The sequence below is a fragment of the Amblyraja radiata genome, chromosome 2, assembly GCF_010909765.2.
Source record: "Amblyraja radiata isolate CabotCenter1 chromosome 2, sAmbRad1.1.pri, whole genome shotgun sequence".
NCBI classification, from domain to species: Eukaryota; Metazoa; Chordata; class Chondrichthyes; order Rajiformes; family Rajidae; genus Amblyraja; species Amblyraja radiata.
Genome location: NC_045957.1, coordinates 51,332,813 through 51,357,630, shown reverse-complemented (window position 1 = coordinate 51,357,630; position 24,818 = coordinate 51,332,813). Strand labels below are relative to the sequence as shown.

Sequence of the window (24,818 nt, the reverse complement as noted above, 5' to 3'; positions counted from 1 at the left end):
GCATTCATTGCAACATGTAAAAAGAGTTGAGATACTGTATTATAATTTTGCTGCATGTCATTATGGTATATATCATGTCTTGATTGGTGAATATGTTTAGTTTGTGACTTTATTTGAAGCAGAAATAATATGTAAATGCTTCATTGAGCATAATTCCAACTGGTAACTACGCACTGCGTCCGAGTACATTATCACACACGTCATGCAAGCCGTCTTAAATGACCACCTAAACTAACTCATTTGGCAAACTAAAAAGCTGCCTAGGTTGCCCGGCTGGCAACAGGTCAAAAATATTAAGTGAGAGCCCTGCATGTACTCCACCCCGCTTTCCACTACATTTGGAGTCAAACAGCATAGAAACAGACCCTTCGGCGCAATTGGCCCATATCCTTCTAAACCTAACCTATCCATGTTCTGTCCAAATGTGTGTTAAATGTTATAGTTCCTGCCTCAACTACCTCTACCAGCTTACTCCACAAACCTACCATCTTTTGTGTAAAAAAAAAGTTGACCCTCAGGTTCCTATTAAATCTTTCCTTTCTCACCTTAAACCTTTGTCCTTTGGTTCTTGATTCCCCTACTCTGGGTAAAAGATGATGCATTTACCCTATCTATTCCTCTCATGATCTTATACACTTCTATAAGATCACCTCTCAATTTCCTGCATTCCAAGGAATAAAGTCCGAGCCTGCTCAACGTCTCCCCACAGCTCAGGCCTTCGAGTCCTAACAACATCCTCATAAATCTTCTCTGCACTCTTTCCTGCTTGATAACATGTTTCCTCTAACAGGGTGACCAAAACTGAACACACTACTCTAAAGGTGGCCTCACCAACGTCTTATATAATTGCAACATGACCTCCCAACTTCTATACCTATTACTCTGACTGATCAAGGCCAATGTGCCGAACGCCTTCTTGACTACCCTATCTACTTGCGACTCCAGTTTCAAGGAACAATGCACCTGCGCTCCAAGAACACTTTACAACACTCCCCATAGCCCTGCCATTCACTGGGTAGGTCCTGGCCTGGTTAGACTTCCCAAAATTTAACACCTTGCATTTCTCTACCTTAAATTCCATTAACAATATCTCAGCCCACCTGCCCAACCTATCAAAATCCTGCTGCAAAGTTTGACAACCATCCTCATTATCTACAATACTACCCACTTTAGTGCCATCAGCAAACATACTAATCATGCCTTTGATGTTCTCATCCAAATCATTGATATAGGTGGCAAACAGCAATGGGCCCTGTACTGATCCTGAGGCACACCGCTGGTCACAGGCCTCTAGTCTGAAAAGAAACCTTCCACCATCACCCTCTGCTTCCTTCCAAGAAGCTTAATTTTTAACCAATTGGCTAGCTTTTCATGGATCCCATGCAAAGTAACCTTCTGGGGAAGCCTCGCATATGATGTTACCTTGTCAGATACCTTTCTGAAATCCATACATACAGCTACAGCTCTGCCCTCATCAACCTTTATGGTCACATCTAAAAATAAAACATTCAGATTTGTGAAGCATGATCTCCCATGTACAAAATCATGCTGCCTATCCCTAATCAGCCGTTGTCCATCTAAATGCATGTATATCTTTGTACATCTTTTTGAAATCTTAGGGATAGTTCATTTTGTTCCTATCTTTTGCAGATGTCAACATTGGTTGCAGAGATCTTTAATACAGAGAGTGATGATGAAGAATTTAAGGGTTTTCAAGAAAGTGACTTTGCCAACAGTTATGGACGGTTTAAACATGTAAGTAAAATGCTATGTAAACAACCTTTTCTATTTATAGAAACATAGAAAATATATGCAAGACAACAACAAATAAGCTCTAAGCTACAACGACTAATAAGCTCTGAACTGCAAAAGAATATATTATTGCACTATATTTGTTATTAATTGAACTTTTTTTTTTCTTCGCCCCTTATGTACTATGTTTACATATTCACATATTCTGTTGTGCTGCAGCAAGAAAGAATTTCATTGTCCTATCCAGGACATATGACAATAAAACACTTGAGTAGGCCATTCGGACATTCGAGCCAGCACTGCCATTCAATATGATCATGGATGATCATCCAAAATCTGTAACACGTTTCTGCTTTCTCCCCACATCTCTTGATTCCATTAGTCCTAAGAGCTAAATCTAACTCTCTTGAAAACATCCAGTGAATTGGCCTCTGCCTTCTGTGGCAGATAATTCCACAGATTCACAACTCTCTGGGTGAAAACGTTTTTCCTCATCTCAGTCCTAAATGGCCTACCCCTTATTTTTAAATTGTGACCCCTGGTTCTGGACTCCCACAACATTGGAAACATTTTTCTTGCATCTGGCCTGTCCAATCCTTAAGCATTTCATATGTTTCTATAAGATTCCCTCTCATCGTTCTAAATTCCAGTGAACACTAGACTAAGTGGGACCCGTTGGGTCCCAGCATCACACAGGAGGGCTGGTCATCCAACGCAATATTCCACCTCTCCGCCAATTCTAATATTGGTGGCCAGTTGGGGGGGGGGCGCTTTCAGGAGCGCTAGTATGGGTGTTGTGGGCTGAAGGGACTGGTTTCCAGTGGGCTAGTATGCAAATTGTGCGCCAAATGGATTCTTGGGCTGGCGCCTCAGTCAATCAAGCCTGTTGTGCTGGCAACTAACTCACTCACGGCTGGTGGTTGGCTCACGGCTAATCCTTGAAATTCTATTTCAAGCAGGGTATAAGGCCACCAAATTCAAGTGCAGTTTCTTACCATTTGAAGTAGGGTGCAAAGCCACTAAAGACAGCGAGTCGTGACCTCTCCCTCCTCCATCTTGCAGAGACTGAGCCACACCCACATTTCCGGGTTTTATAACCCCTCCCCCCCCCACTGGAAAAGGTGTGGCTTTCATGGAGTGATTGACAGGAGAGAGATTCTCAACATTTAAAAAAAAACTAATAACACTTTTATTTTTCATTGATGGGCAGAATTCTCCACCTGCTCAGCGGAGGGGGACTGAGTAGGATGGCCAAAAATCACAGCCGTAAGTGGTAGCGTTTTATCTAAAATCAATATACAGTGCAAACAGGAAGTAAGTGCATTTACAGTAGTGCCTTTTAACTTCAAGCCAATGCACCCAAGCCACCATTTGCAGTAAGTAATGCCTTTTAACTTCAAGCCATTGCATCCAAGCCACCATTTGCAGTAAGTAATGCCTTTTAACTTCAAGCCATTGCATCCAAGCCACCATTTGCAGTAAGTAATGCCTTTTAACTTCAAGCCAAAGCACCCAAGCCACCATTTGCAGTAAGTAGTGCATTTCAACTTCATTCCACCATTTGCAGTAAGTAATGCCTTTCAACTTCAAACCACACCCAAGCCGCCATTAGCAGTAAGAGGTGCCTTTCAACTTCAAGTCTAAGCTCCCAAGCCACCATTTGCAGTAAGTAGTGTCTTTCAACTTCAAGCCAAAGCACACAAGCCACCATTTGCAGTAAGTAGTGCCCTTTCTACTTCAAGCCAAAGCTCCCAAGCCACCATTTGCAGTAAGTAGTGCCTTTCAACTTCAAGCCAAAGCAACCAAGCCACCATTTGCAGTAAGTAGTGCCGTTCAACTTCAAGCCAATGCTCCCAAGCCACCATTTGCAGTAAGTAGTGCCTTTCAACTTCAACCCAAAGCTCCCAAGCCACCACTTGCAGTAAGTAGTGCCTTTCAACATCATGCCACCATTTGCAGTGCCTTTCAACTTAAAGCCAAAGCACCCAAGCCACCATTTGCAGTAAGTAGTGCCTTTCAATTTCAAGCCACACCTAAGCCATCATTTGCAGTAAATAGTGCCTTTCAACTTCAAGTCAAAGCTCCCAAGCCACCATTTGCAGTAAGTAGTGCCTTTCAACTTCAAGCCAAAGCAACCAAGCCACCATTTTCAGTAATAGTGCCTTTAACTTCAAACCAAAGCTCCCAAGCCACCATTTGCAGTAAGTAGTGCTTTCAACTTCAAGCCAAAGCACCCAAGCCACCATTTGCAGTAAGTAGTGCCTTTCAACCTCATGCCACCATTTGCAGTAAGTAGTGCCTTTCAACTTCAAGCCACAATTTGCAGTAAGTAGTGCCTTTCAACTTCAAGCCAATGCACCCATGCCCCCCATTTACAGTAAGTAGTGCCTTTCAACTTCAAACCACACCCAAACCATCATTTACAGGAAGTACTGCCTTTCAACTTCAAGCCAAAGCAACCAATCCACCATTTGCAGTAAGTAGTGCCTTTCAACTTCATGCCACCATTTGCAGTAAGTGGTGTCTTTCAACTTCAAGCCACCATTTGCAGTAAGTAGTGCCTTTCAACTTCAAGCCAAAGCAACCAAGCCACCATTTGCAGTAATAGTGCCTTTCAACTTCAAGCCTAAGCTCCCAAGCCACCATTTGCAGTAAGTAGTGCCTTTCAACTTCAAGCCAAAACAACCAATCCACCATTTGCAGTAAGTAGTGCCTTTCAACTTCATGCCACCATTTGCAGTGTCTTTCAACTTCAAGCCACACCCAAGCCACCATTTGCAGTAAGTAGTGCCTTTCAACTTCAAGCCAAAGCAACCAAGCCACCATTTGCAGTAATAGTGCCTTTCAACTTCATGCCACCATTTGCACTAAGTAGTGCCTTTCAATTTCAAGACACACCCAAGCCAAGCCAACGAGGGGGGAGAGGAGGAGGAGGAGGGGGGAGTCTTCCTGGAGTGCTAGTATGAACCATTTTAGAACCAATAGACATTTTTTTTGCAAGCTTTAGAACCAATAGACATTTTTTGCAAGCTTTAGAACCAATAGACATTTTTTGCAAGCTTTAGAACCAATAGTCATTTTTTTTGCAAGTTTTAGAACCAATAGACATTTTTTGCAAGCTTTAGAACCAATAGTCATTTTTTGCAAGCTTTAGAACCAATAGTCATTTTTTTGCAAGCTTTAGAACCAATAGAATTTTTTTGCAAGCTTTAGAATCAATAGACATTTTTTGCAAGATTTAGAACCAATAGACATTTTTTTGCATGCATTTTAGAACCAATAGACATTTTTTTGCAAGCTTTAGAACCAATAGACATACATTTTGCAAGCTTTAGAACCAATAGACATTTTTTGCCAGCTTTAGAACCAATAGACATTTTTTTGCAAGCTTTAGAACCAAGACATTTTTTTGCAAGCTTTAGAACCAATAGACACTTTTTTTGCAAGCTTTAGAACCAATAGAGACACTTTTTGCAAGCTTTAGAACCAATAGACATTTCTTGCAAGCTTTAGAACCAATAGACATTTTTTTGCAAGCTTTAGAACAAATCGACATTTTTTTGCAAGCTTTAGAACCAATAGACACTTTTTTGCAAGCTTTAGAACCAATAGACACATTCTGCAAGCATTTTAGAACCACTAAGGGCACTTACATTTGAGTAGACATGTGTTCAGTGTTATTCACAGCTCAGATGAAACGTGACCCTCTGCCTTCCTCCATCTTGAAGAGACTGTGTGGCACACCACTTCCTGGTTTTATAGTCCCTCCCCCCTGCCACCAGCGGGGGCAGCAGAGAGAATGGGGAATTTTGTAAAAACATTAATAAATCTCATTTTTAATCGACGGGAAAAATCCTCGGCACACATGTGGCGGAGGGGGGCTCTGAGCGAGGTGGCCAAAAATGACGGCCGTAGGTGGCGGCGTTCTCTCGGAAATCGCAGCACAGGTGGCCAAAACCGGTCAAGAACAGACTTTTAGTAATATAGATAGATAAGCCCAATCGATCAATTCTTTCATCATATGTCAGTCCCACCATCCTGGGAATTAACCTGGTGAACCTACACTGCACTCCCCCAATAGCAAGAGTGTCCTTCCTCAAATTAGGAGACCAAAACTGCACACAATACTCCAGATGTGGTCTCACCAGGGCTCTGTGCAACTGCAATAGGACTCCTTGCTCCTATACTCAAATCTGCTCGCCATGAAGGCCAACATGCCATTTGCTTTCAAAAGGGAACTGCAGATGCTGGAATATCGAAGGTACACAAAATTGCTGGAGGAACTCAGCGGGTGCAGCAGCATCTATGGAGCGAAGGAAATAGGCGACGTTTCGGGCCGAAACCCTTCTTCAGACATTTGCTTTCTTCACTGCCTGCTGTACCTGCATGCTTACTTTCAGTGACTGATGTAAAAGGACACCCATGTCTCATTGCACCTCCCCTTTTCCTAATCTGACACCAATCAGATAATAATCTGCCTTCCTGTTCTTGCCACCAAAGTGGATAATCTCACATATATCCACATTATACTGCATCTGTCTACTCACCCAACCTACCCAAGTCACCCTGCAGCCTCATAGCATCCTCCTCGCAGCTCAAACTGCCACCCAGCTTCTTGTGGGTGGCAGTATGAAACTTTCCACCATCGTCTTCTGCTTCCTTCTAAGAAGCTTAATTTTTAACCAATCGCCAATTTCTTGCAAACTAACCTTCCAGGGAAGTCTAGCATGTCATGATACCTTGTTGAAATCCATACATACAGCCTCTACACTTCTGCACTCGTCAACCTTTTTCGTCACCTCTGGGGGAAAGAAACTCAAATCAGATTTGTGAGACATGATCTCCCACGTGCTAAATCATGCTGCCTATCCCTAATCAACCCATGTCCACCTAAATGCATGTATATCTTTGTACATCTTTTTGAAATCTTAGGGATAGTTCACTTTGTTCCCATCTTTTGCAGATGTCAAAATTGGTTGCAGAGATCTTTAATACGGAGAGTGATGATGAAGAATTTATGGGTTTTCAAGAAAGTGACTTTGCCAATAGTTATGGACGGTTTAAACATGTAAGTAAAATGCTATGTAAACAGCCTTTCTATTTTTAGAAATAGAAAATAGTTGCAGGAGTAGGCCATTTGGCCCTTTCAGCCAGCACAGTCACTGCCTGCCATTCTGAAAAGGACCCGTTAATTCCTACTCTTTGCTTCCTGTCTGCCAACCAGTTCTCTATCCATGTCAATACCCTACCCCCAATACCATATGCTCTAATTTTGCACACTAATCTCGTGTGGGACCTTTTCAAAGGATTTTTGAGAGTCCAGATACAACACTTCCAGCTTGTCTAAGGCGGGCCGAGAGATATGGACCAAACGCAGGCAGGTGGGACTAGTGTAGCTGAAACCAGAGCACCAGGAGGACCCATATTCGGCCCCATATCTCTCCAAACTTTCCTATCCATGTACCTGTCTAACTGTTTCTTAAATGTTGGGATTGTCCCAGCCTCAACTATCTCCTCTGGCACCTTCTTCCATACACCCATCACCCTTTGTGTGAAAAGGTTACCACTCGGATTCCTATTAAATCTTTTCCCATTCACCTTGAACCCATGTTGTCTGGCCCTCGATTCCCCTACTCTGGGCAAGAGATTCTGTGCATCTATCTGATTTATTCCTCATGATTTTGACTTAATCAAATCTAAATATTTTGTTCCCTCATAGGGTCTTTGACATGACTGTTGTGGGAAACTGTTTTGAATACATGTAATGGATTTATCCTCAAGATTATCCTTTCCAGGCTTATACGCTTGAAGATTTGAGTACCACAATCATTGCTTTACCTTTTGTTAAAAGCTTCTTTCATTTCTTGTTAGGTACTCTCTAACAGTTGAGCCCCATTTTGAGGAATGTGTATGCACCAAGGATTCTTTGTTTCTGAATTCCCAATTGAATTTACTTCCTGATTTTTCTGAGTCAAGATCATTTTTCATTAACGTCACCCTTTTTATTTTTAAGAGAGGTAACCCACCAACTTTGTTCTGTTTTTACTTTTGAATTATCAATACTGGCCTGAACTATTCTCTCTGTAATGGCAATTGCACCATATTAATTTTTCTCAATTTCTGCTGATAATTGATTGACCTTGCAATCAGTGCATTTGGATAAAGAGCATTTAATGTTTTCCTTTGTACTGTTTTTCTCCTTTTAGCGACTGCTCTCTTAATCACTTGTTCCTGTCCCATTTGTCAATCATTTCAAGACAATCTCACACTCCACTCACTCCGCAATCACCCTATCACGACTGCATTATCACCTTATTATTTATTTTTTATTTCCCTTGTTTGAACTTTGTTGTAGTCTTAATCTGTAAAGTAAAGTAAAGTATCCTTTATTGTCATTCAGACCTTTCGGTCTAAACGAAATTTCGTTGCCTTACAGTCATATAATAAAAATGACAAAAACACACAATAAACACAAATTTAACATCCACCACAGTAAGTTCATTAGGCACCTCCTCACTGTGATGGAAGGCAAAAATCTTAAAGTCCTTGTCTCTTCCCTCCTTGTTCTCCCTCTGCTCCGAGGCGACCTGTGAGCTCCCGACGTTGTCGTCCACCGAGGTCAGGTAGCCGCTGCCGCCGGAACGCCACAGCTCCGATGGGTCGCCGCTGCCGCGGCCGCCGGAACGCCACAGCTCCGTTGCCGGGTCGCCGCTGCCGCCGGAACGCCACAGCTCCGTTGTCGGGTCGCCGCTGCCGCCGGAACGCCACAGTTCTGATGTCGGGTCGCCGGAATGCCACAGCTCCGTTGTCGGGTCGCCGCTGCTGCCGGAACGCCACAGCTCCGATGCCGGGTCGCCGCTGCCGCTGTCGCCGGAACGCCACAACTCCGATGTTGCCGCTGGAACGCCACAGCTCCGTTGTCGGGTCGCCGCTGCCGCCGGAACGCCACAGTTCTGATGTCGGGTCGCCGGAATGCCACAGCTCCGTTGTCGGGTCGCCGCTGCCGCCGGAACGCCACAGCTCCGATGCCGGGTCGCCGCTGCCGCCGGAACGCCACAACTCCGATGTTGCCGCTGGAACGCTGTCCCAGCTCCGAGGCCGCCAGCTCCGCCATTAGGCCTCGGCGCAGACGGAGACGGACACGGGGGATACGACAAGAGAAGTCTCATCCCCCCCCGAAGGAAGAGACCAAAAACACGTTTCTCCCCCCCCCCACACCAATACACAATAAAATAAAAATAAAACCAAAAATTAACTAAAACGGGACAAAAGAACAAACAAAAAAAAGAAAAAACAAACGGACTGCAGGCGAGCCGCAGATGCTAAGGCAGCGCCGCCATCTTGGAATTTTTCCTTTTAGACTTCCTCCAAGTAATCTATATCGAGCTTTTGCTTTTATTTACTATTTGTCCTCTCATGCCTGTTCTGTCGTTCAATAAGGTCTTGGATGACCAGAACAAATAAATGTTGTTAATCCTGTTGACGTCTTCAGACCATGAGAATCGCATATTTTCATGTTTGCTTGTGAGACGATAGCATTTTGAAATCTAGATATATTCCACAAATGTGATTATTCTGTGCCAATCTTCTTTTTTTCCTTATGTTTGCAGATATCAAAGACGTTAGCAGATATTTTTGATGCTCCAAGCGATGAGGAGTTTTCGGGTTTTCCAGAGGATGAATGTAATACGTTACTTGATCATGCCCAGGACAAACCGGATAAGAACATAAATGTGAGTAGGATGCACTTTATTTTTTTAAATTATACATTCAATGCTAATGGCATTCTGAGGCTTATTTCAGCAATTCAATCAAACTTGCTGTCCCTGTCTTGTGATTGAATTCCTGTGCAACCATGGGAAGTGGGCACGCCAAAAGTACACTGGGATTTTTAAACAAATAGCTAAGATCAGTTTCATTTTTCCTCCTCGTTTATTTAGGTTTATTGAACATGCCATAGTGGGATTTGTACTCCTGTCCAGTTCCCTTCCAAAATAATTTAAACTTGTTTTTCTACAACAAACTGATTCCCCTTTGGCAAAGGGAGAAATGTTTGGACTCTATATTTACTGCAGTAGGTGGTGTTCAATCCAGCTTCAAGTTCGGAGGGATCCATATCTCCAGCAAACCAATCTGGTCTCTTCTTCTGATGCGACGATCAAGGTAGTGCATCAGCATATTTACTTTCCCTGGCACCTGAGCAGATTTGCCGTGGATTCTCTTGAACTTGTGCTAGCGGAGTATTCTGACAGGATGTACCTCGGCCTGATTGGGCAACTGCTCTGCTCACGGCTGCCTGATCCTGCAGACCGTGGTGCACACAGTCCTGCCCATCACAGGCTCATCACTTACTTCTATCGTCCATTTTCATGGTGCATTGCATCAGACAAGCTGGAAGTATTGTCAAGGATGCCTCCCATCCTGCCCATTCCCCTTTCTCCAGCCAATTCTGTCTACCAATACTCTCCTCCGCCTACCTGACCCTCAACAACTTCTCCTTCGACTCCTCACACTTCCTCCAAATCCAAGGCGTAGCTATGGGCACTCACATGGGTAGGGTACGTCGAACAATTCAATCACTGTTCAATGCGTACACTGGCCCTATCTCCGAACTCTACCTTCACTACATTGACAACTGCATCGGTGTTGCCACCTGCACCCATTCAGAACTCACTGACTTCATCAATTACACCACTAATTTCCATCCTGCACTCAAATTCACTTGGACCATCTCCGACATCACCCTACCGTTTCTGGATCTCACCGTCTCCATCACAGGAGGCAGACTATTGACCGACATCTACTACAAACCTACTGACTCCCATAGTTATCTAGACTACACTTCTTCCCTCCCTGCTTCCTGTAAAGACTCTATCCCCTACTCCCAATTCCTCCGTCTACGCTGCATCTGTGCCCAGGATGAGGTTTTCCCTACTAGATCATCGGAGATGTCCTCATTCGTTAGGAAACGGGGGTTCCCCTCTTCCATTATTGATGAGGCTCTCACTTGGGTCACCACGATATCCCGTAACTCCGTTCTTGCTCCCATCCCCCCCCAATCGCAACAAGGATAAAGTCTCCCTTGTCCTCACCTTCCACCCCATCAGCCGTCGCATACAGCATATAATCCTCCAATACTTCCGCCACCTCCAACGGGATCCCACTACTGTCCACATCTACACCTCTTTCTGCTTTCTGCAGAAACCGTTCCCTCCGCAACTCCCTGGGCAACTCTTCCCTTCCCACCCAAACCATCCCCTCCCCAGGTACTTTCCCCTGCAACTGCAGGAGATGCAACACCTGTCCCTTTACCTCCCCCCTCGACTCCATCCGAGGGCCCCAACAGTCTTTCCAGTGAGGCAGAGGTTCACTTGCACCTCATCTACTGTATCCTCTGTTCCAGGTGTCAACTTCTTTACATCGGTGAGACCAAGCGCAGGCTCGGTCATTGTTTCTCGGAACACATCCTCTCAGTCCGTCTTAACCTACCTGATCTCCAGGTTGCTCAGCACTTCAACTCCCCCTCCCATTCCCAATCTGACCTTTCTGTCCTGGGCCTCCTCCATTGTCAGAGTGAGGCCCAGCACAAATTGGAGGAACAGCACCTCATATTTCGCTTGGGTAGCTAACACCCCAGCGGCATGAACATTGACTTCTCTAACTTCAAATAGCCATTGCTTTCCCCCTCTATCCCCTCCCTCTTCCCAATTCTCCCACCAGTCTTACTGTCTCCGCATGCATTCTATCGTTGTCCTGCCCACTCCCCTGACATCAGTCTGAAGGGTCTCGACCCGAAACGTCACCCATTCCTCTCTAGAGATGCTGCCCGTCCCGCTGAGTTACTCTTGCATTTTGTGTCTTCCTTATGTGAATAATCAGCTCTTTCCACCTACCAAGTGTTTCCAGTGTTTTCTTTTGCTTAAAGATTTGAACTGCTGTGTTTTGGATGGTGCTTAAATAAAATGCTATTTCGATTTTGAATGAGCAGAATTAATCTGCAAACATGGTCCATGATAGTAACTGGGTGTAAGTCACAAACCAGTGCTACTCACTGGGGTTTGTACTTCTTTGCTTTCTCCCTTCATTGGGAGTGCACCATCATCATTTGATAATGCTCCTGTTCAGCTGCTATGGACATTTTTGCATTAATAGATGCAACAGGCGGTAACAATGCGTTCCAGGGACAGAAGTACAAATCCCACTATGGCATCTTCAATTAACCTAATTAAGTCAGGAGGAAAATTAAACTGATCTTAGCTGCTTGTTTAAAAATTCCTGTATACTTTTGGCGTGCCATCTTCCCTCCCCACGCCTGAACAATTTGAGATGGCTAATAGATGTCTTGCCAGTGATGCCAACATACTGTGAAAAAATTTGTTTTCAAAAAGCTCAACTGAAAAGTCCAACAGAGTTTCTGTAGAATAATGTTAATTTCCCCTTATTAAAAAAAAAAATACCCTGTGGTCAATGAAGTGGAGGTTCTTTTTATAAATAATCTCTGTTGACATAGGAATTTGCAACTACTTCTGAACAATTGGTTTGTTTATGTAGATTTAATTTTATGGACTTGCTAAACTTTTGTTCATTTTTGGCTTTCAGGTTTCCAAATTCCAGTCCAAGTACATTACAGAAGAGTTGATTGAAGTTTTCACAGATGATAGTTTCTCAGTTGATTGTGTTTTTGAAGGGTTCCCTTCAAGTACTTTTGAATCTAATGGTGAGCTGGATTCGAAGGTAAGGACTGCAATAGGAGAATTTATTTTACTGTCAAACTCATTAGTTGGACCATCCTATTTTTGTTCCCCTTTTTAAATGTTTGCATTTATCCCCTTTATTGGTGGTAACAGTTAAAATAATATTTGTATTGAATGAGTGTAGCAGCAAGTGCGAATGACTGTTTTGGTTATTCGTCTCTTTCCTTCAGCAAACTGCAATTGTTGGTTGTGAGTGGGCATTACAGAGGGACCTTCGGTTTAATTTACTTGGGCTGCCTTCAGACACTGACAAAATGACAATAGACCAAATGTCAAACTGTTCATGCAACGTGTAAGAAAGGGCAATATTCATGTACGTCTGTTTCATTTTTATTGCTGTTAAGTTATAAATCCCATATGTGTTTTTAGTATATACAGGCAGACTCCTAATATTGTAAGTATGTGCAAATTTAGCAGTTTTTTTCGTCTTATGTTTCTTGTAGTCCATGAGTTTGGAAATGGAGGATGAAGATGAAGGTTTTACTGAATGTGAAGAGGAGGAGGAGGAGGATGATGATCTATCTTCCATCGGAAGTGAAATGGAACCAACATCAAAGAAACCCCATTTTGGACTGTGTGTGGCATTTAAATTTCCAACAAGGCGGCCAGCAAAGAGAAAGGAGCGTGAGCTGGATGTGTCCGAGTCTGAATCAGATGACGACTCTGGGTCAAGGAAGAAGCGGTCTAATGTTTTGCTAAAGCGAGCCATGAACATTAAAGAGAATAAAGAGATGGTAGGAGTATATTTGAGTAGTATTTGCTTATTTATAAAATACTTGCTTAAGGAGGTGTGTAACTGTGGTGCTTATATCTGATTGCAGCTCTGAGAATCATCTTGTATGTTTCCATGCAAGGCTACTATATGTGCATGTTGTCATTCCTTCTATTTCTTCAGAGCTTAACAGAGGATGCTATCTGACATGTATAGTATTTGTTGCTTGTATAACATTTGGAATGATTTGCTTGTTTCCTAGAATAATGAAATGAAGGTGATAAAGGCCAACCAACATAAATTAGGTTAATGGCTATTTGTAGGCCATCTTACTTATACTGGTATTTAATTTATTTTACACATGTTAGAACGTCAGCAGAATGAGATGATATAAACAAAAGGTGAATACTGACAAACATCCACCATATTTCTTTCCCCTGTGGCGTCTTCACTGCACTGTTATTTACATTTTCAGGATCTGGCAGGGTCAGTACTTGCAGCCCATCTCCAATTCATAAATTTATGTCATATTCGGCCCATCGAGTCTACTCTGCCATTCAATCGTTGCAGGTGTTTCTGCCTCTCAACCCCATTCTCCTCGCTTCTCGTAACCTTTGACCCCCTTACTAATCAAGAACCTATCCATCTCCGCCTTAAAAATATCCAATGACGGACTCTGCATCCCTCTGTGGCAATGAATTCCACAAATTCACCTTTGTCTGGCTAAAAAAAGTGGTCCTTGTCTCCTTTCTAAAGATATGTCCTTTTATTTTGAGGTTGTACCCTCTGTTCCTAGATTCTCCCAATAGTAAACATCCTCTCCATATCCATTCTATCCAGGCCTTTCACTATTCGGTATGTTTCAAAGAGGCCCACTCTCATCCTTCCTCTCAACTCCAGTGAGTACAGGTCCAGAGCTGTCATGTTCATCATATGTTAACCTAATCACGCAAGGATCATTCTCGTAAACCTCCTCTACCCTCTCCAACCTCCTCAGACATGGCACTCAAAACTGCTCACAATATGCACTCTAACCTGTGCCTTAATTAAGCCTCAGCATTACATCCTTTTATATTTGCCTTCCTTACTACTGATTCAACTTTACTATGTTGTATTCCATCTGCCACCTCTTTCCTCACTACCAATGTGTCCAAGTCCTTCTGCAGACTTCTTGTTCCCTTTACATTACTGCTCCCCCACCCATCTTGCCCTAGAAAAGGTGGCAAGCTGCTTTATTGAGGTGCTAGTCATACTGGTTGGGGTATTCCCGCAGTGCTGTTGGGTATGGTGCCAAGATCTAGATCCATTGATGAAGGACAGACAGTATATTTCCAAATCAAGATGGCGCTTTACTTAGAGGGGAACCTGCAAGAATTGCTGTCCTCAGGCGTGTGCCGCTGTAGTGCTATTTGGTGATGGAGGCTGCAGGTTTGAGGCATTGTTGATGTTGGCTTAACAAGTAAATAAAGAGCTTTTTGCAGCTGCTTTGTGCTGGTGGTAGAAATGTGGAATGTTTAGTGTGGGTCACAGAGTGCCAGTCAAACATTCTGTCCTGGATTGTGTTAAGGTGTTGAGAGTTGGCAACATAGATTCGTTCACTTGAAAGACATTGGGGTGTTTGGAGGAAATTCACCTGACAGAATATCTCTCCTCTGGTCAGCCACATTATATGTGTGCCAGGTCTAGTAGAGTTTCTGGTCATTGCAATGTATATTGATCTGTGTTGGGTGATTGGGTTTGTTGGCAATAGGTGAAGCAACTGAAAGTCACGAGTAAGATTTTCTCTAGTTGAGTTTGGCCATTGCTTGGCAGTATCATTGTGGGCATGTTACTTGTCATATTATCAGCCCACACCTGCATGCATTTGTCAAGGAGTTGCAAATGAATTGACATTGTCTAACCATCAGTGACATTCTCACTTTTTGAAGAAAGGTTAGACAAAGTAAGTTGTGCCCACATTACTGCTCGGAAGAATTCCTGGAGTTGGGATCATTGACAACTCCTAGCCACCACCTTCCTCTTTTAAAGGTGTGACTCCAACTTTTGGAGTGTTTTTTCTTTTAATGTCCACTCATGTCCACTTAATGTTTGGCGATGGCATGTTGATGTCACATTTGATCAGATACTGTCTTGATGTTGATGACCAAGTTCTCAGCTAGTGACTCTTCTTCAGTTTGGAAGGGCTTGCAAGAAATCACCAGCTACAAGAGGAAAGCCCCCCCGCTCTTTGGACAATCGTCAGCTGACCAACGACCTGAATGAGTTCTACTGCAGGTTTGACAAGCAGAAATATAACCCTGTTACCCCTCTCCCCAACAAACGCAGCCAGACCCCAGTCTGCAAACCATGGACCATTCTGCACCCACTCTGTCCCATTCACCACTTCACACCTTCTTAAAGCAAGACTCCAGTCTGAAAAGACTGGACCCTTTCCCACCCCAACCAACACTTCACACCCACTCACAGCCTGACCTCAGTCTGCAAAGACTGGGCCTTCTACATCCACTACACCCACTACTTCACACATACTTAAAGCAAGACTCCAGTCTGAAAAGACGGGAGTCTTTCCCACCCACCCCTCTCTAATCACCACTTCACACCAACCGTGCTGCACAATATCACTTCTCCATCATCAACAATAAAAATAGAGGTGGAGAGGCTTTTCAGAAGACAAAATAGCCAGAAATCTCCAGGACCTGACAATGTTTTCCCCTCTACTCTCAAACTCTGTGCCGAACAACTGGCTCCGGTCTACACAGACATTTTCAACCAGTCCCTGCGAACATGTACTGTCCCTGCCTGCTTCAAAGTCTCCACTGTTGTCCCTTTACCCAAAAAGGCAAGGATTACTGGTCTTAATGACTACAGGCCTGTCACACTGACCTCTGAGGTCATGGAGACACTTAAAAGGCTTGTGCTGGCCAAGCTGAAAAATATGACCCTCTGCAGTTTGCATATCGGGCAAATAGATCTGTGGATGACGCAGCCAACCTGGGCCTACACTTCATCCTTCAGCACGTAGACCGCCAGTGGACCTATGCAAGGATTTTGTTTGTTGATTTTAGCTCTGCATTCAACACCATTGTGCCAGAGCTGCACTCCAAACTTTTCTAGTTGGTGTGTCGGTGGATCACCAGCTTCCTGACAGACAGGAAGCAGCAGGTGAGGCTGGGAAAGTACATCTTGGACCCGAAAACTCTCAGCATAGGAGCACCGCAAGGCTGCGTACTCTCCCCTCTCCTTTACTCTCTCTACACCAACGACTGCACCTCCACTGTCAAGCTTCTCAAGTTTGCAGATGACACAACCCTGATTGGACTGATCCAGGATGGGGAGGAATCTGCCTACAGACAGGAAGTGTCACAGCTGGCGTCCTGGTGCCATCGCAACAACCTGGAGCTCAATGCTCTTAATACAGTGGAATTGATTATAGACTTTAGGAGAGGTCCTACTCCCCTCATCCCACTCACCATCAACAACACCACAGTCACATCTGTGGAGTCTTTTAAGTTCCTGGGAACCATCATCTCCAAGGACCTTAAGTGGGGGGACCTTAGCACCTCAATAAACCATCGACTCCACAGTCAAAAAGGCACAACAGAGGATGTACTTCCTGCGGCAGCTGAGGAAGCACAATCTGCCACAGGCAATGATGGTCCAATTCTACACGGCCATCGTAGAGTCTGTCCTCGCCTTCTCCATCATGGTCTGGTTTGGCTCAGCCACCAAGCACGACACCTGGAGGCTGCAGCGAATCGTCCGATCATCTGAGAAGGTTATTGGCTGCAGCCTTCCCTCCATTGACGAACTGTACACTGCAAGGGCCAGGAAGTGAGCGGGTAAGATCATCTCTGACCCCCCCTCACCCTGGCCACAAACTCTTTGAATCTCTTCCCCTTGGAAGGCGACTCCGGACTGTCAAAGCTGCCACAGCCAGACATAAAAACAGCTTTTTTCCACGAGTAGTAGCTCCATAACCAAAAATCTGTAGCCTCCTTTTGCTCTGGTGTTTTATTTAATTCACATGTTCAATCAATAATGTTTTTTTTTATTAATGTTTAATGTTTTATGTATCATTCTTAACTGTCACTGTATGTCATGTTGTTGCACTTTGGTAGCAAAAACAAGAAGGCAAATTACTATAAATGGCGTCAAGTTGGGAAAAGGGGAAGTACAACGGGATCTGGGGGTCCTTGTACATCAGTCTATGAAAGTAAGCATGCAGGTACAGCAGGCAGTGAAGAAAGTGAATGGTATGTTGGCCTTTATAACAAGAGGAATCGAATATAGGTCCTGCAGTTGTACATAGCCCTAGTGAGACCACACCTGGAGTGGTCCCAAATCCCAAACCCAATCAGATGCTTTTAAAATATTTTAAGTTTTTATTAGCTGCTATAATTTGCTGTTCCTTTTTTAAAAGGTTTTAACTAATGATTTGGTGTGCACCAATTTTAGCATGGCAATTTCCCCTAATTTGAGGAAGGACATTCTTGCTATTGAGGGAGTGCAGCGTTCATTTACAAGGTTAATTCCAGGGATGGCGGGACTGTCATATGCTGAGAGAATGGAGCAGCTGGGCTTGTACACTATGGAGTTTAGAAGGATGAGATGGAATCTCATTGAAACATATAAGATTGTTAAGGGCTTGGACACGCTAGAGGCAGGAAACATGTTCCCGATGTTGGGGGGGTCCAGAACCAGGGACCACAATTTAAGAATAAGGAGTAAGCAATTTAGAACGGGGACGAGGAAACACTTTTTCTCACAGAGAGTGGTGAGTCTGGAATTCTCTGCCTCAGAAGGCGGTGGAAGCAGGTTCTCTGGATGCTTTCAAGAGAGAACTAGATAGGGCTCTTAAAAATAGCGGAGTCAGGGGATATGGGGAGAAGGCAGGAACGGGGTACTGATTGGGGATGATCAGCCATGATCACATTACCATATAACCATATAACAATTACAGCACGGAAACAGGCCATCTCGACCCTTCTAGTCCGTGCCGAACACATAATCTCCCCTAGTCCCATATACCTGCACTCAGACCATAACCCTCCATTCCTTTCCCATCCATATAACTATCCAATTTATTTTTAAATGATAAAAACAAACCTGCCTCCACCACCTTCACTGGAAGCTCATTCCACACAGCTACCACTCTCTGAGTAAAGAAGTTCCCCCTCATGTTACCCCTAAACTTCAGTCCCTTAATTCTCAAGTCATGTCCCCTTGTTTGAATCTTTGGTGGTGCTGGCTCGAAGGGCCAAATGGCCTACTCCTGTACCTATTGTCTATTGTTGTCACTTGCGGGCGGAGCACCAAGGAAAATTCCTTGTATGTGAATACTTAGCCAATAAACTTATTCATTCATTGCTTTCTCCCTGTTTCTAGAATTTGGCTCTGGGCAATAGGTTATTGCTGAGTGCCATTTGACAGCCCTGTTGATGATGGGATCCATTGGTGATCTTGTAGATTAGCATCAGATATTTGATCTGACTGCAGATGCATTAAAGTGGTTGAATACCAGTAGTGAGCAGTTAACATTTTAATAAAAAGGACTTGCAGATGCTGGTTTATACCAAAGATGGACACAAAATGCTGGAGTAACTCAGCAGGTTGACAGCATCTCTGGAGAAAATGGATAGTTGACGTTTTGGGTCAATACCTTTCCTCGCAGTTAATGCTAGCATTGGATATGATAACCCATCTTTAAAATACCCAAATATCTTGATTGACTTTTGCTTTGAACAAATCCCAAACCCAATCAGATGCTTTTAAAATATTTTAAGTTTTTATTAGCTGCTATAATTTGCTGTTCCTTTTTTAAAAGGTTTTAACTAATGATTTGGTGTGCACCAATTTTAGCATGGCAATTTCTCCCCTTTCATAAAACTGCTGCATACAATCACACTAAAGGCAATGCATATGTTGTAGTTGATGGAGAATTGGATATGTTGGTGATGAATGTTAAAGGGCTCATAAATAACCTGGTAAATTAATAACATAATGTTACTGAGACACACAGGGTATCATACATGGTCGATCTTTGCCTCTACAAGGAAGTTCAACCTAATCTGTGGTAATTTTCAGTCCTTTGCATAATCTGGTATACTGGTTTTAAGTGTTTTTTTGTTTTTTTTAGCTTGCTAAACTAATGGCAGAATTAAAATCAATGCCTGGACTCTTTCCAGTGAATGTACAGACTTCACCTTCAGTAAGTATGGTATAATGCTCACAATTTGTATATTATCGTATTGAAATTACCATGTATTGAGAAGTGATATTTTACCATCAAGAAAAGTGGTATTTTTCTCCAGATCTAAATCACCTCCACTCCAGAAGTGAGGACAACAATGTGGACTGACGGGATTTTATTGTACCAAGGAAGTTTTGCCATAGAGAATCCATCTTATAGATGACATGTCCAAAGTGCCCTATGCCTTTGAGGCATTTTATTATGCGTTCAATTTTAAGTGTTCTTTTGAACTACGATGAACACTGCCCAGTCCATAACGGGCACTGACCTCCCCAACATCTAAGGGATTTACAGGAATTTCTGCCTCAAAACAGTAGTCAGCATAATCGGGGACCCACACCAGCACGACCATGGTTTCATTTCTCTTCTGTCATCGGGAATAAATTTTAGGAGCCTGAAAACTCCTGACAACAATTGTCCAGTTTCAATAGCAGCTTCTTCCCAAGAAACAGACTAAGCTACATAGACTTTGGGGGGGACATTGTTTTTAATATATAATAATAAAAAATGTTCCCTTTTGGGACATGACAATGAATCTCTTGAGAATAAAACACTTGACTCTTGAACAGTGTGCATGATATGTTTCACTATTCAAGTGCAACATCCTTATCTTTTCAGAAACCGAAAAGAACTCCGAAGAGAACTTTTTCTGAAGGAAAGATTGAACGCCGTATGAATCCAACCAGAAATGCACGACCTCCTGAGGGGTTTTCTGTGGAAAAGCTTGCGATGGACCAAGTGAAAAACTTCCGTTTGAGATCTGATCTATCAGATCGTTTTGTTGAGGTAGTTGAAATCTTCTGGAAAGGATTTTTTTTTTTATTTTAGTGCTCTGCCTAAAAATTCAAGTATAGATATAATTTCAGAATAATTATAACATTTTGCCTTTTTGCTTTAAATTTGCAACCAGGGCATTTTAGATTAAATGAGCTACTACTGAAATACTGACCACTGTAATGTGTTGTTTAGTTACAATTTCATGGTAAGTATGTCTGTAATTGAATTGTTCTTATTTCTAAATGTAGTTTATTTGAATTTGTTGGTTTAAATTTTGATTTCTAATACACTTTATAGGATGAAAGTTTAAAGAAAAGGAGGCGAAGATCTTTCAAATACAAGCCAGGATTCGCTGTTAATATCACAGAAGAGGATTTAGAAAATATTGCCATCACTGTTAAAGATAAAATTTATGATCGTTGTATGGTAATTATCAGACCTTTTTCTAACACTAATGAACGGATCTTTCAAGTCACAAACTCGTACATTATTTTGATGTTTAAATATCATTTATAAACCAGTATATTCATTTTAAATGATGTTATACTACTTTGGAGCTGCATTGCTTTCGGGTTGGATGTAGAATTACAGCATATTATTATTATCTGTCATGGTCTCTTATATCTGTCCTGTAATAAATGTATTACTTTATACAAGACTTTTTCCCAACATGGTTTAATATTAATTCTGCTGTAAATTTTGCAAAGCCGACTCTCTGAATGTGAAATCTCAAAGTTGATCTCTGAGAAAATCAGTGATATAATTTTCTACCGTGTTTTAAAATTGAAGTCTCGTTGTGAGAGATTGCTCTCCTAATGTCATACTAAAAGGAAAAATGTTTGCCTTTGTATGCATGTAGGGAAACACTTGCCATCAATGTCGACAGAAGACAATAGATACAAAGACGATCTGTCGTAATCATGATTGTTATGGTGTAAGAGGACAATTCTGCGGACCCTGTTTGCGCAATCGATATGGAGAAAATGTGAAAACGGCCCTTCTAAACCCTGTATGTATAAATACTTAAGTGTTAAATGTGCTGTATGGTCATGCGTTACTAGATGTTAATTACTGTATGTCTTTTTCCATAGTAACACAATGTTTGTTGTGCTGCAATCTGCTGCTTAAAAAGATACAATACTAAATTAAGTTAACTCTTAAGATATGCAATAGTGGCTGCACATTAAATATTAAAATTTAGCTCCAATGAAATAATGAAAATGTAGATGGATGAATTTTCAGTCTATATTTGTCTTTTCTTGTACTTCATTTATTTGTTAAATCTGAATTGCAACCAGTTTTTGAATCCTAAACAAGTTTGTAATAGTGTTGTATGGTGGTAAACTGGCATTTTGTGCTCCAAGATTTACATGGTTAGATGTCACTTGTACTCTTTGGCATATATAGATCATCTTGTAAGTTGAGCAGGCACCAGATTGTAATTAGCATTTATTTGAACACCGCATTAAATCAATATTTAAAAATGAAGCAGGAGTATGTCAAAACTTTTCCTTCTGGGGCAATTACGCATATACACTGGAAATAAAAGGATAAAAAGGAGTTGGCATCAAATGCCTGGCAAGTCCAGATGTTGCAGACCTTAATATGGCCCCTTTTTAAAGAGGAACAAGTTTCAGAAGCAGTTGCAGATGTTTAATTCTAGGTGGGGTGTGGGATGGCAAGGAATGAAACCTTGCACTGGCAAATTGCATTCTTATTCTGGTACAGTGGGGTAATTCGATGTTAGCAATTCACACGCAGAGCAAACCTACACTTTGGAGAAAACCTGGGCCTGGATAGAGTGAGTGTGGAGAGGATGTTTCCACTAGTTGGAGAGAATCTAGGACCAGAGGCCATAGCCACAGAATGATAGGACGTACAGTGCCCTCCATAATGTTTGGGATAAAGACCCATCATTTATTTATTTGCCTCTGTACTCCACAAATTGAGATTTGTAATAGAAAAAAATTACATGTGGTTAAAGTGCACACTGTCAGATTTAGAAAAAGGCCATTTTTATACACTTTGGTTTCACCATGTAGAAATTACAGTAGTGTTTATACATAGTCTCCCCATTTCGGTGCACCATAATGTTTGGGACACATGGCCTCACGGGTGTTTGTAATTGCTCAGGTGTTTAATTGCCTCCTTAATGCAGGTATAAGAGAGCTCTCAGCACCTCGTCTTTCCATCACCTTTGGAAACTTGTATTGCTGTTTATCAACGTCAAAGAAGCCATCATGAGACTGAGAAACAAGAATAAAACTGTTTGAGACATCAGCCAAACCTTAGGCTTACCCAAATCAACTGTTTGGAACATCATTAAGAAGAAAGACAACAGTGGTGAGCTTATTAATCGCAAAGGGATTGGCAGGCCAAGGAAGACCTCCACAGCTGATGAAAGAATTCTCTCTATAATAAAGAAAATTCCCAACCACTTGTCCGATAGATCAGAAACAGTCTTCAGGTGTGGATTTGTCAATGACCACTGTCCGCAGAAGACTTCACGAACAGAAATACAGAGACTACACTGCAAGATGCAAACCACTGTGGCGGCACATTATATGGAATTCAAGAGTGATGGCTTGGGGGAAGAAGCTGTTGCAAAACCTGGCCGTTCTGCTCCTTATACTGCTATACCTTTTGCCCGAGGGCAGCAGAGTGAACAGTCCACGATGGAGATGTGTGGGGTCTTTTATAATGGTTTTGGCCTTGGACAAGCAACGTTTGCTCGCAATGTCCCGGATTGAAGGAAGAGAAGTCCCGATGATTTTTTCAGCCGTCCTCACCACTCTCTGCACGGACTTCCAGTCGGAGGCTTTGCAGTCCCCAAACCAGACAGAGATGCAGCCGATTAGAATACTCTCTCTGGTGCCCCTGTAGAAAGTGGTGAGGACGGGATGGGGGAGGTGAGCTCTTCTCATCCGGCGCAGGAAGTGCAAACGCTACTGCGCTCTCTTAACTAGTGATGCGATGTTTTGTGACCAGGTCAGACTGTTCGTGATCTGCACCCTCAGGAACTTAGTGCTACTGACCAACTCCACATCAATGTCATTAATGTGTAGTGGTGCGTGGATATGCAACAAAATACTAAACATGACTACTTTCTTTTACATGACATCGCTGTGTCCCAAACATTATGGTGCCCTGAAATGGGGAGACGATGTATAAACACTGCTGTAATTTTTACATGGTGAAACCAAAATGTATAAAAATGGCTTTTTACTAAAATTTGACAATGTGCACTTTAACCGCGTGATTTTTTTTCTATTACAAATCTCAAATTGTGGAGTAGAGGCAAATAATTAAATAAAGGGTCCTTGTCCCAAACATGGAGGGCGCTGTACCTTTAGAAAGGAGATGAGAAGGAATTTCTTTAGTCAGAGGGTGGTGAATTTGTGGAATTAATTGCCACAGATGGCTGTGAACGGCGTCAATGGATATTCTTGGCGGAGATTTGACAGATTCTTGATTATGTGATAGGAGCGCCATTCGGTCCTTCAAATCTGCCATTTAATCATGGCTGATCTATCTCTCCCTCCTTAGGGTATCAGGGGTTATGGGGCAAAGGCAGGAGAATGGGGTTGAGAGGGAAAGATAGATCAGTCGTGATTCAATGGTAAAATAGACGTGATGGGTTGAATGACCTAATTCTGCTCCTAGAACTTTATGGAGGATCTTTCGTAGAAATCCTAGGCAGGTTCACAAGTCCACTGTTGTAACTAGTTGAGTGGACATTTTGATCTGTAATGCTGTACTTTGTGTTTGTAGGACTGGGTTTGCCCTCCTTGCAGAGGGATCTGTAATTGTAGCTTCTGCCGTCGTCGGGATGGACGGTGTGCCACGGGGATTCTTGTTCACTTGGCAAAATTTTATGGATATGATAATGTTCAAGCCTATTTGGAAAGGTAAGAGAATGAGATTGATTTGGATTATGTGGATATGTATAATAAATATTACTTTCACTGCTCGGTGAGAGCATTGGTGCAGGAATCAAATAAATGTATAACACAGAAATGGCCCTTTCAGCACATCCCATAGCCATGCAGCATGGAAACAGGGCCTTCAACCCAAGATGCCCCGTCTATACAAATCCCTCCAAATCTTTCATATCCATGCACCTGTTCAAATGTCTTTTAATTGTTGTACTTGCCTCAACCATCTCCTGGCAGCCCATTCCATATACCCACCATCCTATATGTGTGTGCGTGTAAAAAAATAATTAGCCCCTCAGTTTCCTATTGAATGTTTATTTTCTCACCTTAACCCTATGTCCTCTGGTTCATGATTCTGCTACTCTTGTCAGTCAGGTTTCAATCCTGACATCCAGTTCTCGTTCCAAAGATGTGTGAATTGATAGGAATGCAAGGAGTAATGTGGTGGAATAAACAACTTTTTTTTTTAAGCAAATATGTGACATCTAGACTGAATTGGACATTTTTAGCCAGTCAGTTTTGCATTTCAATCCACCTCAGTGCAGCAAGCTTCAAAAGGAATGATACCCTTTTGATTTTAATCTTTCAAACCTTCATAATAATTACTGTAAACAGTATTTTAAAAATAGTTTCTCAAT

The 24,818-nt window shown here is 42.5% G+C and overlaps 1 protein-coding gene across 3 annotated transcripts in view; it reads left to right on the top strand.

The window, feature by feature from the left end:
- cdca7l (cell division cycle associated 7 like) overlaps window positions 1–24,818 on the top strand; it is a 30,400-nt gene that overhangs the window by 4,960 nt on the left and 622 nt on the right. The window contains exons 2-11 of one of the 3 annotated variants that reach the window (XM_033046142.1): window positions 1,651–1,755; window positions 6,716–6,820; window positions 9,363–9,485; window positions 12,352–12,486; window positions 12,950–13,240; window positions 19,355–19,426; window positions 20,087–20,254; window positions 20,543–20,671; window positions 21,105–21,254; window positions 24,017–24,153. In XM_033046142.1, the coding sequence (XP_032902033.1) occupies window positions 1,651–1,755; window positions 6,716–6,820; window positions 9,363–9,485; window positions 12,352–12,486; window positions 12,950–13,240; window positions 19,355–19,426; window positions 20,087–20,254; window positions 20,543–20,671; window positions 21,105–21,254; window positions 24,017–24,153 (1,415 nt within the window). Of the gene's footprint in view, window positions 1–1,650; window positions 1,756–6,715; window positions 6,821–9,362; window positions 9,486–12,351; window positions 12,487–12,949; window positions 13,241–19,354; window positions 19,436–20,086; window positions 20,255–20,542; window positions 20,672–21,104; window positions 21,255–24,016; window positions 24,154–24,818 lie in introns of all 3 variants that reach the window. The other 2 variants (XM_033046132.1, XM_033046151.1) reach the window with 2 other exon arrangements.